Source organism: Daphnia carinata, chromosome 9, assembly GCF_022539665.2.
Source record: "Daphnia carinata strain CSIRO-1 chromosome 9, CSIRO_AGI_Dcar_HiC_V3, whole genome shotgun sequence".
In the NCBI taxonomy this organism is placed as follows: domain Eukaryota; kingdom Metazoa; phylum Arthropoda; class Branchiopoda; order Diplostraca; family Daphniidae; genus Daphnia; species Daphnia carinata.
The window spans coordinates 4,846,065-4,861,400 of NC_081339.1; the positions used below are offsets into that span (position 1 = coordinate 4,846,065).

General features: G+C 40.1%; 3 protein-coding genes and 1 long non-coding RNA gene across 5 annotated transcripts; 2 read left to right on the forward strand and 2 right to left on the reverse strand.

Annotated features, from left to right (window-relative positions):
* Positions 1–633: 633 nt before the first annotated feature.
* Positions 634–2,239, reverse strand: LOC132088275 (uncharacterized). The gene is made up of 3 exons (XR_009421700.1): positions 2,182–2,239; positions 1,316–1,835; positions 634–1,249 (listed from the first exon to the last, which is right to left on the reverse strand). It is a non-coding gene; the product is annotated as an uncharacterized LOC132088275 (long non-coding RNA).
* Positions 2,240–5,344: 3,105 nt separating this feature from the next.
* Positions 5,345–8,256, forward strand: LOC130688241 (UDP-glycosyltransferase UGT5-like). The gene is made up of 4 exons (XM_057511211.2): positions 5,345–5,584; positions 6,228–7,100; positions 7,159–7,610; positions 7,675–8,256. Exons 2-4 carry the CDS (start codon positions 6,270–6,272, stop codon positions 7,970–7,972), a joined length of 1,581 nt encoding a protein of 526 aa, XP_057367194.1. The 5' UTR covers positions 5,345–5,584; positions 6,228–6,269; the 3' UTR covers positions 7,973–8,256.
* A 2,017-nt stretch (positions 8,257–10,273) lies between these two features.
* On the forward strand, positions 10,274–11,728 carry LOC130688253 (acyl-CoA Delta-9 desaturase-like). The gene is made up of 6 exons (XM_057511231.2): positions 10,274–10,441; positions 10,500–10,660; positions 10,720–10,850; positions 10,916–11,121; positions 11,184–11,384; positions 11,438–11,728. The coding sequence occupies exons 1-6, from the start codon at positions 10,428–10,430 to the stop codon at positions 11,703–11,705; spliced, it is 981 nt and encodes a 326-aa protein (XP_057367214.2). The 5' UTR covers positions 10,274–10,427; the 3' UTR covers positions 11,706–11,728.
* LOC130688251 (uncharacterized) lies at positions 11,704–15,159 on the reverse strand. 2 transcript variants are annotated; one of them, XM_057511225.2, is made up of 10 exons: positions 14,709–15,159; positions 14,188–14,652; positions 14,061–14,123; positions 13,892–13,981; positions 13,755–13,829; positions 12,917–13,670; positions 12,389–12,853; positions 12,258–12,320; positions 12,099–12,188; positions 11,704–12,040 (listed from the first exon to the last, which is right to left on the reverse strand). In XM_057511225.2, the coding sequence occupies exons 6-10, from the start codon at positions 13,376–13,378 to the stop codon at positions 11,972–11,974; spliced, it is 1,149 nt and encodes a 382-aa protein (XP_057367208.1). In that variant the 5' UTR covers positions 13,379–13,670; positions 13,755–13,829; positions 13,892–13,981; positions 14,061–14,123; positions 14,188–14,652; positions 14,709–15,159; the 3' UTR covers positions 11,704–11,971. The 2 variants fall into 2 exon arrangements, with proteins under 2 accessions (XP_057367208.1, XP_057367209.1); XM_057511226.2 differs by having other exon boundaries at positions 13,755–13,787; positions 13,875–13,981.
* Positions 15,160–15,336: the final 177 nt, after the last annotated feature.

The following is a 15,336-nucleotide window of genomic DNA, read 5'->3' on the forward strand; positions in this document are numbered from 1 at the left end:
GGAAAGAAGTGGTTGTTTTCTCTCCATAACATAATACATATAAGCGTACTTGCCACAAGTTAAGCAAGTGCAAATGGTGCTTCAGAAACTAGTGAGGTAAGGTTTTGTTCTTCATACTGTTATGTAGAACTGCCTTTAAATATCATCAATTTAGACCAGTTAGGCATCACCCTCACAGCTGCCTCACTTTTTGTTTGACATTAATCAAGTCCTAATATACAGTGAACAACAACTTCATCTAAATATCCAAAAGATAGTCAGATTTTTAATTTAAAACCAAAAAACCTTTTTATGTGCTGTTATTGTTACTGGTCTGTCAGCTTCTTAAAGACATCATCGCCGAACCCATGACCCACTAAGACGACAATCCATCTGCAGACGAAAAAGAAAAGACTTTAGACAGAATTTTTCTTAAATTAGAAGATAAGAAATATGGCTATATGCTATAACTCAGACCTCAGACAATTAATTTTCCATGTGAATGAAATGGTTGTCTGATAAAAGCCAACTAACCATTCATACATGCAATTTACATTAGCATACGACAGGAAATGGCGTGAAACAAAAAACCTTTTATCATTTTCAATTCGATTAAACAAGTCAAATACCTGGGCACGTCATGTGTTAGCTGACCATAAAATATTGCAATCATTCCTATTAACCGATTGGATTCGAATGAAGAAAGCAAACAAAGGAAACCAAGCAGCCGTTTTTCTTCGTCTTGGTTCCCCCTTTCTAGTAAAACCATAATGGTCGTACGAGTAGGTCCACCATCACAAGGGACCCACATCCAGCTCCCTCCAACTAGACGCTGGGCATGGACCATTCGCCCAGTGTTAATCTGGCTCCGGATTCTTGGCGTTGAACTGGCAGAGACTTCAACTTTATCCGTCAAGACTTTTCAGTGGCTAACATTTGCATACAAAGTTTTCTGTTTTTTGTTAAACATCACCTGTCTGGTCGGCATTTTCTATTTCTTGCACACCCTACGAATGCAAGCCTCGCTTGATCGGCCAAAAGGGTTCATGGTTTTCAGCACAGAAACGGGCACCTGGAACTGGATAATCGATTTCATTAATTACGGTATTCATGCAATTGGAACTCACGTTATCTTGCTGGTTGCCATGAGACCAATCGATCTGTTTGAAAGTTTCGATCGAATGAAACTTGTTTTAGCTGCAAGCAATTGCAATCGAATTCGCAGAATATCTTCGTTGGGAATTGTTTACATCATCTTGGTGGTAAGACCCTGTGAATAGATTAACACATTTTAAATGGATCTGTATTGTTATTTTGTGATGAACGGTACGATTACTCGAATGATTAAAGGTGTCCGGAATTCTTTTATTGAACACGGATAACCACTTCCGCATGCGAAAATCTTTTGACCGTCGTCTCTTCATCACTGCCATTTCGACTTTATCAGCCATCTATCCAATGACTGCTTTGCTCTTGTTTGCCATTCATTGCTACGCTTCGTCTCTTGCATTTGAGCTGATCCAGGCGGAAATCGAGCGGAGCGAAATCCAGTTATTGAACAGCCAACCGGAAGACGTCAGACTATTCGTTGTTGCAGTGAGGCAAAGATATTTTCTGGCCTGTGATACTGTCGATAACATTAACTATAGTTTTGGTTGGATACTTCTCCTCTCTACAACCTTTTATTTTGTTGCCATTATCAATTCGAGCTTTTACCTGTTTGACATGGAACACAAAACAATGGCGGATTTCGCCTTTCTATTGTTTGCTTTGGTCCACCTAATTTTAATGTGTTCTTTTGCAGATTGTGTTTCCAACAAGGTACTTTTCTCCTTCGATCTGCAGCTTCATTAATTCTGAAAAATTCAAAAACATATTCTTTTATATCTTAGGCTGGAGATGTTATAGGACAACTATTGAAGTTTAAACACGCTGACGAGCTGTTAGCTTGCAATCAAATGGAGGTAACAACATAACGAAAATTGGATGCGGCGCAGGAATTGAAACAAGTACCATTCCTTTACGCAGGTGGAATTTCTCGTAACACATATGGCGCAGACGATTCCGCAAATCAGTGCCAATGGTTATTTCAATGTCAGTAAGAAACTATTACCGCAGGTAAGCACGTGAATGACCTCCCTTTCTTTTAAAAGCTAATTTACAACTGGCTATGGGCAGGTAGCTGGAGCAGCCCTGACTTACTTTTTCATACTTTGCGAATTCAAAGCGTCCGAGCAAAGGCTTCCTCTCAACTGATGTTCATCTTGTCCCTTAACCAAAATACTACATGTAAATGATTTAGCTTGAGTATGCTACGTCAAACCTGTTCTATATCGTCACGCGTTTTAAGACCTGTAAGGCTGCAAGTGTGTACCCTGGTGACCCAGCTCTTTCGGAACATCCTCCAAAGAATGACGCACTTCAGGTGAAATAAAGAAGTCCCATTCAGTTTAATGGTATGCAATTTGGCTCCATTGGTTTTCGTAAAAAAAAGTACCTGGATCGTGTAGGAGAAATGAACCTTAGCGACAAGTATGAATACATTACAAGGATAATTGATGGATGCTTACCTTGGTTTTCTTTATTGAGCTTTTTTTCGTATCGAGTCCAACTGCGTCAACACTGTAGAGTTGACGTGCTGTTTATCACGTGCGTTGGTTCACCTTGAAGGAGGTTGCTGCCATCAGTTTCACACCGGAAAAACGGGGCTGGATGATGTACAGAAACAAGCCTACGGATGCAATAATGATATTACTTTAAAGATAATTCGCCTTAAGACATTTTGGAGTATGAAGAGTAGGTTAAAACTCGATCGAATTTTGCGCTTGCTGTTGTTACGAGAGAAACAAGACAAAGAACAATTGCTTAAAAGGAGTTGCTTTGTCCGTTATACAAACTGATAATGATCATTCACGCGTGAGACAATTTCAAACAATGAGCAACTAATTGCTGGACATGCGAGTCCTTGTCATGTGGTGATTTGGAACCGCATTCTAAGCGTGGGTATTACAAATGCTTCGACAAGATTTAATGCGTATCATAACCGATGTTTCCACACGAACCCCCTACTCATGCAATAGTGCGGTTGGTTTGCTGTTAGCACGAGAAATGATCAAGATCAAATTAAATCTTAATCCAAACAAAAAAAAAACCGTGAGACGATTAGCTATAACACTAAATTAAACTTTACAAGACTCTAAAACGCAGTAGTGAAAACACGCCAGCGATAAAATTGCATGTAAAAAAAAAATATCGCGGTCAGACTTTCTCATCATTTCGTCAACAGCGTAAAAGAAAACGTCCTTTCTGGCATGTTTCGTTCTTTAAATTTCTTTTTTAACTCCACAAGAGTGTCAACAACATTAACAGACGTACATAAAGTGCTACATAAATTCTACCGCCCATCCATCAAACTGTTTACCTCTTTGAGGTATCCAACATAGGAGCTCATCCTGTATCTTAACGGCTCCTCAATTTCGCCTTGCACACGCGGTTATACCGATCGCTGATGGATTACATTATAAGCTAAACATGGACAATACGACTGTCTTCAATAAATAATATTCATTGGGGTCATCCTCGTAAGCGTCAAGGAAATATTCAGGCTTTAAACAATAAAAAAACAAAAAAAAACAAAGAGCTTGGCATCCGGGTATGTCATCCGTTTGGCCCTTGCATCAAGTTTTAGACTTGCAAACAAAAAAAAGGAAGAAAAAAAAAAAAATAGCCAGTGACGTCAATCCCAACTTTTGGCTTGGTTCTATTCATATCCACTGCTTATTTTTGTTCTGTCGAGGTATAGCCAACGTAACAGGAAATATCAAATTTCATACTGTAATTATTTAAGCAGGCGGCATTTCCGATATCGGATACGACGTAGACAAACCAGCAAAGCCGCAAACGTGATTATTTTAACCGTCTCCGCAAGCTAACCATAATTAAAGATCGCCCGCAAACTAAACTACCTCAGGCAGGTGACATTTCCCCTTCTATTTAAGCTGATGGTAAATCGGACAGTAATCGAATTTGTGTATTTTTCTCGCGTCAAGAAATCAATAAAAAAAAATTCATTTCGTTAATAATTAGTTACCCCGTAATCGAAAAAGATACGCCCGACACAGTGATACAGTCACAATGATTTAATATGGAAAGTCGACAAGGCTGAGTGGGTACTAAACGCGACATAGTGATTCCAGTCCATTCAAGACGCCCGTGAGCGAACGCACCTTGTCACCTCATCTAGTCCATAACAAGTAGCTCTTCTACACGCAACGCAATAAAACCCTGGTCTTTTTTTTTTATAACTCTTTCAAATTGCATCCTCCACATGGCCAATTTTGACACATAGATCTCTTCAATGAAGATACTATGTCAACAGAAAATAAAGAAATTTTTAACTTTACCAAATGACGTTGAATTCACGTATGGATATTGGCTTAGTAGATGGCGCAAGAGAACAAGATTCTGTTATAAAAAAAAAGAAAAAAGGAAATTTCGAATTTGTTTTGCCTAGGTAACGTAGGATTGGGAAGAGGGGGAAACAAAAAAAAAAAGTGTCTGAAGAGGACAAACAACCGTTGCCAAGTTCCAAGAAACACGCAACCTGTTGGGAGAAAAAAAGGTTGCGTCTAGCTCAGTCACCTTTTCACGCATCTAGCTTTCATAGGTTCATCGTTAAACAGCAAATTTGCATATGCATTGGGCACGCTAAAAAAAAAAACGCGATAACAAAAATAGGTATGTCCGATTAAACAAATAGGCATTCGGTGAAACGCTCACCAACACTAGGAAAACATCGTTTTTCGTGCCGCTATTAAGAAACATTAAAAAAAAACAAAAAAACAATCAAGTTGCAGTCAAATGGAAAATCGAATACTACAGTCCCGTGATAACTTTCACCGCACAAACTTAGCGTCTCTACGCAGTTAACTAGGAAAAGCCATCCAAAACAGGCCCATCCACCAACGGAAATCGCACACTGACGCTAAACCGCGATTTAATCGCCAACTTTAAACATCGCAAAACAATTTGCGCATCGCACCGTAATGTCAAAGAGTTTCGTTATTACATCAACTCAATTCAAAGCGATCCAAAAATAAATAGATTTTACATCAGATAGTTAAAGGCGGCATTCCACAAAAAAAAAAAAAAAAAAAAAAAAAAAAAAAAAAAAAACGCCGCTAGGCCATCTGTATGCCTATTGAAGCCACACACACACATGGCGGCTTCATCCTAGAGCGTACCTAGGTAGGGGCCTCTAGCTTTATTCTTTTCCCCCCAACTAGCCTCACCTATATGGATGGGTCTTGTGGCCCATCAAACGAGAGAGACGACGGTATATTGTGGAAGGACTCGCAGGTAAAAGATTCATAGTACGTCTCGGACTCTAGACCTGTCGGATGTGCCTTTCCCACCTGTCCTATTGTTTTTTTGTTCTTCGCTCCTCTTCAAATCGCTGCCAATCAGAAAGAAAAAAGTGTGACAACAAGGGATTGTTCGCTTCCTCGCTCCCCCCCTCCCCCATTGATCTGTTGAGTGATTTATCGGAGTTTGTTTTCTCGCAATTGATTCTGTCTCGTTATCTCGACTCAAGCAAATCGTGAGGGTAAGTTTTTTTTGTTTGTTTTGTTTTACCCTGAAAAAAAAAAAAAATGTCCCGCAGTGTTGATGGCCTCATCCCCAAATGTTACCCCCCCCCCTTTTTTACCTGTTTTTCTACCGTTAGAAATTGTAATTTGTCTGAAAAAAAATTAAGGGTTCAGTATGCCCGTGAGCGTTGTAGGGAATCAATGCACAAATTTTTGTTGTTGATTTTCTCTAGGATTTTTTTTTTTTTTTTTTTTTTTTTTTTAAGATACAGGAATTTCAATATTGAGGGTGTTTTTTTTCCAATATTGAGGTCAAATGTCTTCCTAGACGTTGTTTTTTTTTGTTTTTGGATTTTTTGTTTTAATGATTTGGGGAGTGGTATAGGGGAGTGTGGGTTTCTCTATATGGGCAGGTGGATTCCTAGCGACATGAAAATGATAGCTTCGCCTTGTCTTTCCCTACCTTATCAGCAATGGCTGTTATGTTTTTGTTTTGTTCTTCCCACAACTGATGGAGTAGTATCCAATTCAACTCTACACCGTAGCGCATACCTGAAATAACCTTGGCTAGGGAGATGAGCAAAACTTTCGAATTTCGTCTGGCGCAGTCTAGCGCGCCATTTGAATATTAGTATACCTGTTAATGGCTTTCTCCTACAGGAAAAAGAAAAAGAAAATCCTTCGGCGGATCGCTAAAAGAAAATGACTTTTACTTTCCGTCTGAGTTTGCTGCTGCTCGTAGCCGCATGGAATTTCGAACCGGCCTCGGCGGCCAACATCCTCTTCTTATCGCCCATCACCTCCTACAGTCACACGCATTTCTTCTTTTACACGATCAAGGCATTAGCCAGCCGCGGACATACGATTACTCACTGGAATGGATTAAAGCCGAGGGAGGACATAAGAAACGTCACTCACTTGCACTCGGCCGGTATGCAGAAACTGAACAGCCGACACGACATCGGTTTCGACACCAACAACCCGCTCAAACTGTGGCTCAAACATCCCGAACGCATGGCCAACATTTGCAAAACGTGTTACAACGACCCCGTCTTTCATCAGCTGATTACGAGCAGAGAACAATTCGATTTGGTTGTCATCGAAGCGTTTATGAACGAGTGCATGCTGCCGCTGGTGCAACACTTCCGCGCGCCTTTCATCTATATGAGTGGACTACCGCCGCTACCGTGGATGCTCGAGTCGACGTGCTCGCCCATGTCTATTCAAGAGTACCCGGTTCTCGTCACGGATTTCACCAGCGAAATGAACCTGGTCCAGCGCACCATCAACATCGCAATCAGCACGATGATGGTTTACTTCAGAAATTGGTTTATACTGCCCAGGGTGGACGTCGAGGCCCGACACGCATGGATCAACTCCAGCGAGCCACTTCCCACTGTCAAAGAGATCGAAAATCGATTAAGCCTTTTCATTGGAAACAGCCAGCCAAGCATCACCTACCATTACTTCAAGTCATCGACCATCGTTGATGCTGGAGGGCTTCATTTGCGACCGCCCAAACCGCTACCAAAGGTAAGTTTTGTTTATAGTTTTAAACAAAAGAAATGTAAAACAAAAAGATCCTTTCAAGGACGTAGAGACTTTTGTGAATGAGTCTGGCGAAGCGGGATTCATCGTGCTGAGCTTCGGCTCCATCGTACACGGGTCTGGCATGCCGGAGGCGACTAGGAAGATCTTCGTGGCCGCTTTCTCCCGTCTGCCGCAACGCGTTCTCTGGAAATGGGAGGACGAGTCGGGCATGACGGATCTTCCGCCCAATGTCCGACTCTACACCTGGCTTCCTCCGCTAATTGACCTCCTGGCGCATCCGAAAATGCGTTTGTTAATGACCCACGGGGGACTTTACAGCAACCAAGAAACCGTATGGAGCGGCGTACCACTAATCGGCTTCCCCGTTTTCGGGGACCAATCGAACTACGTCGCAAAGGCGGAAAAAGATGGCTACGCTATTAAATTGGACTGGATGACGCTAACAGAAGATGTCCTCTACAATTCGATTCACGAAATCGTCACGAATCCAAAGTAGGGAGGCATTTGAAGGCGCAAGGCAAATTGACATTCATTAATCGTTTTGCCATTTGTTTAGGTACAAAGAGAACGTTCAAAAGTTGTCTAGTTTAATGAGAGAACAAATCGAAATGGATCGGCCACTTGAACGTGCTGTTCACGCTATCGAGCACGTCGCACGTCATCATGGTGCACCTCATTTACGTCCGGCTTCGTGCAGACTAAACATGTTGCAGCGTGAATCAATGGACGTGACGCTATTACTGGTGCTAATTATACTGGCTCTGGCTTACCTGGTTGTTTCTATCGTCCGTGTAACGGCGTCCGGAGTTTTGAAATGGGCCAGGACAGACCAAATGGAGAAGAAAACCCAGTGAATTCTGAAAATGAATTGAACAAAAAAACAGGTTTTAACATTTTTTAAAAGATACGCTGACCAATCTATTATTTTAGTGGAATTAAAACAATATTGTTAATCAAATATCGACCTGTAATATCCTAAACGTTGAAATTTCATCGCGATTTCTGTGTCTCTGTTTCTCTCATCATCCCACAATTACCTAAAAATGACTTTTTTTTCCCCAAACTATGCCCTTTCGCCCTTAAAAAAAATACAAAACTTTGTGTGAATACGCTTGACAATATACGAGTACAATCTTTTTTTTTTTTGCTACAAAATTTTTTTTGTTTCTTTGTGTCCCCTCCCCCCTGCTGATTGTAGAGAAAGTCTTCGGCCTTTGTAACGTGAAAAGAAAATGTGCGCCGCACAAGAAAAGAAAACGTTTACGATTTGCATATAGTAGACGTTCAAGTTTGGTATGCATTGTGTCGACTGCCTTGATCATAAAGCAGAAAACCTTTTACGGTAACTTTTGATTATGCAGCGAAGATGGGACTAGTCAGACACACATTATAGGGCGCTCACGTTTTACAGCCATACAGCCAATTTCTACTGAAGAATGTTATTAGTAAAAAATACTAGGATTTTTACGAAGAATACCACATGGCATGAGCTGTGTTGCGTGATACAGCATGTGAGCCGACGTACTTGGGTAGGTAACCTGCTTCCTCAATTACAAAAGTGAACAGCCTCGTTTCGTAATTAACCACTGTACGAGTATATCGACCGTAAACTAGATGCTTACAATTTTATAATACCCCCCTATAATATATGGTAGTTTCTTTTGCATCTTGACATGGCCATCTGTTGACTTGATAAAAAGAATAAGAAGTTGTTCAAGCCCATGTCTCATTCATTTTTTTGGTTTCGTGGCCACTTTTATGACAAGGACCCACTCACTGTAGAATTCAATAGGGTACGAATAAATTTGTGCCTCTTGGTCTATCACCCTTGGCATTTTCTTTAACTTCTGGCTGGTTACTGTAAATTACATACCATTTATTTCGTGAAAACCTGAGAACTCGTGTCTTACGTTTTTCACATAAAAAGTATAGCAACGTGGTTTATCACTTGAACACATCAGATGTTCTTTCTCTTTCTTTTTTCTATGCAGGATAAGAGTAAAATCGAATTAAGGTGAATTGTTACCTTAGATAATTTCAGGAAAGTTACGTTGCCCAAGGTAAATTTAATTACCCATAACCTTCCCCACTGCACGACTGCTTGAAATTCAATGAAATACGTCAGACAGTCGACGTCCTTTCAACTTTCTAACAATTTTTTTTTCAAGGTTGCCAGTTTGTCTTGATGAAAACTTGCATATCCTTTCAACCCCCTCCTCCTGGTGCCAGAAAATTATATAACCTTCATTATTAGGGAAGAGAAGAAAGAAAAGAAACTTATCCGTCAACAACAAGAAACCGTAACTTCGAAATAAAAGGAAAAAACTGACTGGGGTAAGAATAATTTTGATGGATATCCCCAGGCATGTTTAAGAAATTGCTTCAAGGAAAATATTTCACTACAGCTCATTCACTTTCATCACAGTGATCTGACTGTAGTTTTCGACATGCCCTGGCCTTGCACATGCTTTTGTGGGTTCAGGTTATTGGCTAGAGATCAAAAAGGTAATACGGCGAAGAGGAAGCACATCCATTTTCCCGTGACACGATATTACGTGTACAAGTTGGCCTTGAATCGTCTGTACGTTTCCTTCTGTAGGGTGTGTTATGCAACTTCTTTGTTTAACAGTTGAACTATGTTCTCATCGACGAACCCATGTCATTTATCAAAACAGGTGACTTTCCCTTCTCATGACATGGGAAATACTATATTAAATTAGGCTTTATTGTTACAACTGTTCTCATTTTGGGGTGGGGGGTGGACTGTAAACGACTCGTAAAAAATGGTTCCACGACAAACTTTTACTGATGGTCAATGAGGTCGTTCTTCTTGAGTGACATTAAACATCAAAGAAAAAGCAGGACAACTTAGAAATTGTTGGGGTAAACCCCTTGGATGGCCTGTTTTCAGATGTTCACTGAAAACTGTAATTGTAACATCGATTGAAGTTTTCTCTCGTGTCAAATTTATGATGTCGGTTTACTTTTGTCTTTTCGACTAGCTTTGCCTGGAAACTGTGTTCAAAGCAATTACAGAATTTTTAGATTTGTGATTCTTGATGTGTTTATGATGTGTCATAAAACTATCAAACTTCTGTTTCTTAAAGGAGGGTGACACAGAGTACGTTTCCAACAGTAGACTGTCTCTGTTGCCAAAGTGTTGTTGTCCAGAGTATTCCACAGCATCGGTTTTGCGACGTGCATTTTCTGAAATCACAGTTAAAATTCCCACAACTAAATCTGTTTGTGATTCTTCACTGTATAAAAACGTAAGACAACTTTACCTAGGAAGAATTATCTGGAACGACGATGTCTGTAAAAAGGTATTGAATTTAATCATTCAACCACTGAAATTCCAAACGTTTTCTTTTTTCATTCAAGTGTTACCACCACATCACACAAGACAGAAAATACTACAAGTTATTCTTCACTGGACAACATCCTCTGGTGCAATGTCCTACTGGTTGCAGCAGCTCACATCACTGGTGTTTATGGATTCTACTTGGGCATTGCAGCTGCCAAATGGCAAACAGTTGTTTGGAGTGAGTTTATATTAACAAAGGATTCTATTTATACGTCATTTCATGTTATCGTTTTGTAGCTTCCTTCTTGGTATTTTTTGCTGGCTTCGGGATCACAGCCGGAGCACATCGTTTATGGTCCCACAGATCGTACAGAGCAAAATGGCCTCTTCGATTGCTGGTGGCAGTTGGACAGACCATAGCATTGCAGGTTTCCTTGTTCTTACAAATGGTTTACTTAACTTTATGCAAAATTGTGATTGAGCTTTTTCATAGCATCATATTTATCACTGGGTACTTAATCACCGAATGCACCATAAATATTCCGAGACGGATGCAGATCCATTCAACGTCCAACGTGGTTTCTTCTTTTCACATGTTGGATGGACTCTGTGTGAAGAGCATCCCGAAGTTACAAGACGCCGCAAGGCTATTGTGATGACTGATACTCAGGAAGACCCAATTGTTGTTTACCAACAAAAGTACTGAAATAGCTCAGCTGCAACTTAAAATTTTTTATTCCTTACCAATCGTCTTTCTTTAGGTTGTATGTTCCATTGGCTTTCGTGTTAGGTGTCGTTGTTCCAGTTGTCATTCCCGTATATTTTTGGGGTGAATGTCAGCGAACTAGCTTCTTTCTTTCATTCGCTTTGCGATTCGTTGTTACCAGCAATGTTACTTGGATGATTAATAGCGTTTCTCACACATTACCTGGGGCCACCTGGGGCTCGCGTCCTTACGATAGGTGAGTTGTCGAAATCATTTAATTGTAAAATAATCGAACGCCATAAAATTTAGGGCAATTGGTTCGACTGAAAATCGACTGGTAGCAGTCCTGGCGATAGGCGAAGGTTGGCATAATTATCACCACGTCTTTCCCTGGGATTACAAAGCTTCTGAACTTGGTGATTACTCTACAAATTGGACTACGGCTCTGATTGATTGGTTTGCAGATATTGGCTGGGTGTCAGATAGGAAAACTGTTACGGAAAGAATACTGTGTAATCGCATATTGCGAACAGGTGACGGTTCACATCCTGTCAGTTGCCATAATGGAAATTTGTAAGGATTCTGTTAAATTTTTTTCTATAGCTTACTACTTAAGATCATAACTTTATTTTTTAAAGTGAAATATAGTTGGTGCAATTGCCTATTCCTACTGGTGATGACATGACATATTTACATATTGTTACACTATGATTCCTTTCACAAGCGAATAAATTACATGACTGTGCAGATTTTGACTAATTAATGTGTTCCACATTGCTACTTCAACTACACCAGGATAATTCTTTGGTTATGGTAGAGAGCAAAGAATTTGTTAATGTTAGTTCAATCAGAAAGCTCTGATGATTGGAACTGATAGAGTATGATCACATATGTTAAGGTAGTTCCGATCATCTGTGAAAATTAAAATTGCCAATGCAAATCATACGATGATATAAAGCTGACAAAATACCTTTGGTAGAAGTTCAAAATTGATGTCAAAGTAGCCCAGAGCTGATATTCGTGGCAAAGATTGCAATATATCCAGGGCTAAAAAGGAAACCTTCAGTGCATGTCAACAACAAGAAATCAACCTATCACATGGTTAAACAACTTGAACTATTCAACCAACTTGATTTTGAAGATCCATTCCAAGACAGTTGATTTTGCGAAGCGAATTAGCTACGCTGGATGCCTGTTGTGAATGAAAACGGAAAAAAAGAATCAGAAAAATATGCATGGCGTACGAATCCATATTTGTACCTTTTGGAGAATTTCAGTTGGAATGCAAGTGATGAACCAAAGCATTGTTAATTTCCTCAACATGTTGGCTAGGGCGATTACCATTCTAAATCGGTTAGTGATTGTGACATTATTGACAAGGTAAAAGGAATTAACGATAAAGTCAACAACAAAATGTGTGACAGATATCAAGAGGATCAATCCGAAGCATCCATTAATTCCATTCACTACTTCTCCGGCAAGAACTAAACTACACTTCCATCGTCGGAGATCTTCTTTTCTTACTTTGCAGGTATGATCGATGTCTTGTTGGATTGCTTTGTAAAATAAAGAACTGAGCCAAGTAACGTAGCAATACCAAACCAGCGAGCTGATTGACAATATCTTGGAAAAGAAAACCAACAGGGTTAAAAATTTCCGCAATGTAGATTCTCGCTGAAAGTCCGGAAGGAGAACTACCAGGGCATGCAGTGTGGCACTAATTTCCTAACAAACGAATATTCTTAAATTTGAAAATTATATGTTTCTGTATTTTTAAAAAATACTTACCAACAGTAATATCACAACGGCGATAGATAATTTTTTACGCAGCTGATTGTGATCAAGATGGCAAAAATTGGAATCGAAATTTACAATAAGACGCCACAAAAGTTGCCATTGGTTACGGGCAACGTAGAAGACAGTGGGCGACACAATGACCATAAAAAATACGTGATTGGCGTAATCTACCTCAATATTCCAGTTGTTCGTATCAGAAGATGAAATATTAAGTGCGTTTGTGTCATTCTGAGGCAAAGATAGCTTCCAGGATATAACGGATGCGTTATCGAACTGTGCCCAAGTGCCCACCAATAACATTAAAAAACCATAGATACTAATGGCTTTGTGATTTTTGGGATTAAGATCGATTCCCAAAATTCGCATCCAAACAAAAATAGGCTGAAAACACCAAGAAATGTCACGGCGTGCCAACGCAACCGGGGTTACTTTGCAGACGATGGATGGGGCCATAGTGATAACTGACTTGTTACAACTGACATCACGAAAAACACAGAAAACACGAGAGATGTTATCGTTCACGGAAGGACGTGTACGATGTAAGGATGTTTTTTCTGGAATTAGATGGAATATTTTTCTGATATGGAAAGAGGATACTTACATGATACCGATCTGACATTGCCACTTTGCTGTAATTTGTTAAAAGCTTGTATGGCGTCCGCCCTTATTAATTTAATAGATAGGTCACTGGGGGTATGGGAGAGTACACAGATATCCAGGTCATTCAAACGGCGATGGCTTCATTCTACAAAAATAAATGTAATGTGTTTACCCTCTTGTAGACACTTAGCGGCGAACTTGTTAATGCATCAAATTCGTGAAACATTACCTTGGATTAGTTATTTGTTTCAGAAGACTGGAACTGATAAAGCACAATAAGATACGTTAAAGTTGTCCCTGTCAACTAGAAAATGCAACCAAGATTAGAATTTTTCTTATTTAATGTTACCTTAGATGATTATAAACCTTTGGTATTAACCGAAGGTTAATGTCAAAACATCCTAGAGGTGAAATTTTCGGTAAATTCCGCACCGTATTCAACGCTAACAACGTGACCTTTACAGGAGGCGTGAGTTGCCATAAGTATGTTGTCATATACAGGTTACTGCAAATTCGATTGGAGGCAGAAACATACCTGGTTTTGCAAAGCACTATCAGCACTATCGATTTTGCCAAGTGCTGTAGCTACTTTCCTAGCCTAAGACAGAATGATGTGTAATTACTATGACAGAATTGCTTTATCACGATTCCATTTGGCATACATTGTGGTACATGTTGGAGGGACTGTAGATGATGATCCAAAGCAGAAAGATCTTGGAAATCATGCCAACAATGGCGATTGTTTCAGGCACATTGGTCATCGAAATGCTGTTCACGAGGTAAAAGGATCGTGCAATAAATTCGATAAAAAAGTGGGTGATCGATTCCAGCAGAATCAGACCAAAATTTGTGTTTATCAGGTCGACTACATCACCGATCAATGACAAACTGCTCTTCCAATTACGGAGGTGTTTACGGTTCACCTTCTTCCAATTCCTCTGAACATCTAGTCGAATCTCTTCGTAGAGCAAACAAATCAGCCAGGTTGAAGAGCAAAACAGAATCATTGCACTGACTGGTACTAGTTTTGCAAACATGGCAACAACGGTCACGAATTTTTTATATGGCAATTGCATCGGGAAGTCTGGCAACGTGACTAGCAAGTTGTAGATTATTATACCGATTTCCTGATTAGTTTTTCGAGTTTAAATAAGAGAACAAGAATCATTTGCATAATTCATACCATCCCAATCGGAAGAAATCCAATCAATACAACTTTGCGTAGTTGTGCATGGTTGATTCTACGAGTGCAATCAAGCACGTTCATCAGCTCCCATAGACGCAGCCATCTACCCCGGGCCATGCAGAAAAAGGCTGGAGAGACAATGGCCATGAGACAAAAGTGGTTCATATGGTCGATTCTGACATTCCAGCTATACGTGGCAGTCGATGTGTTTGAAGTTTTGTTAGGAGACAACACGGAGCGATTTAAGAAGCTGATGTCAAAACTAGCCCATTGGCAAGTCAGTAATATTACAACACCATAAATATAACTGACTTTTCGATACTCATACCGGATGGATTCGAGTTCAATGCCTAAAATACGTATCCAACAGAAGAGAGGTTTGAAGCACCACAAAATGTCACGAATGGGAAACACAGTCGGGACGTGGACAACTTTGTTCCCGACCATCCTGGAATATGACTGAATGCAATACTGAAAAATCACCTGGACAACAGGTATGGTAGTCCTAATACAGTTCTTATGACGTTGGCAATCGCATTTCTCTCCACGTGTGGCGTGCAGACGATGACAATGACAATTGAGGGGGGTGGGAGGAAGTAACCAATGAAGGGCAAAGTGAATTGGG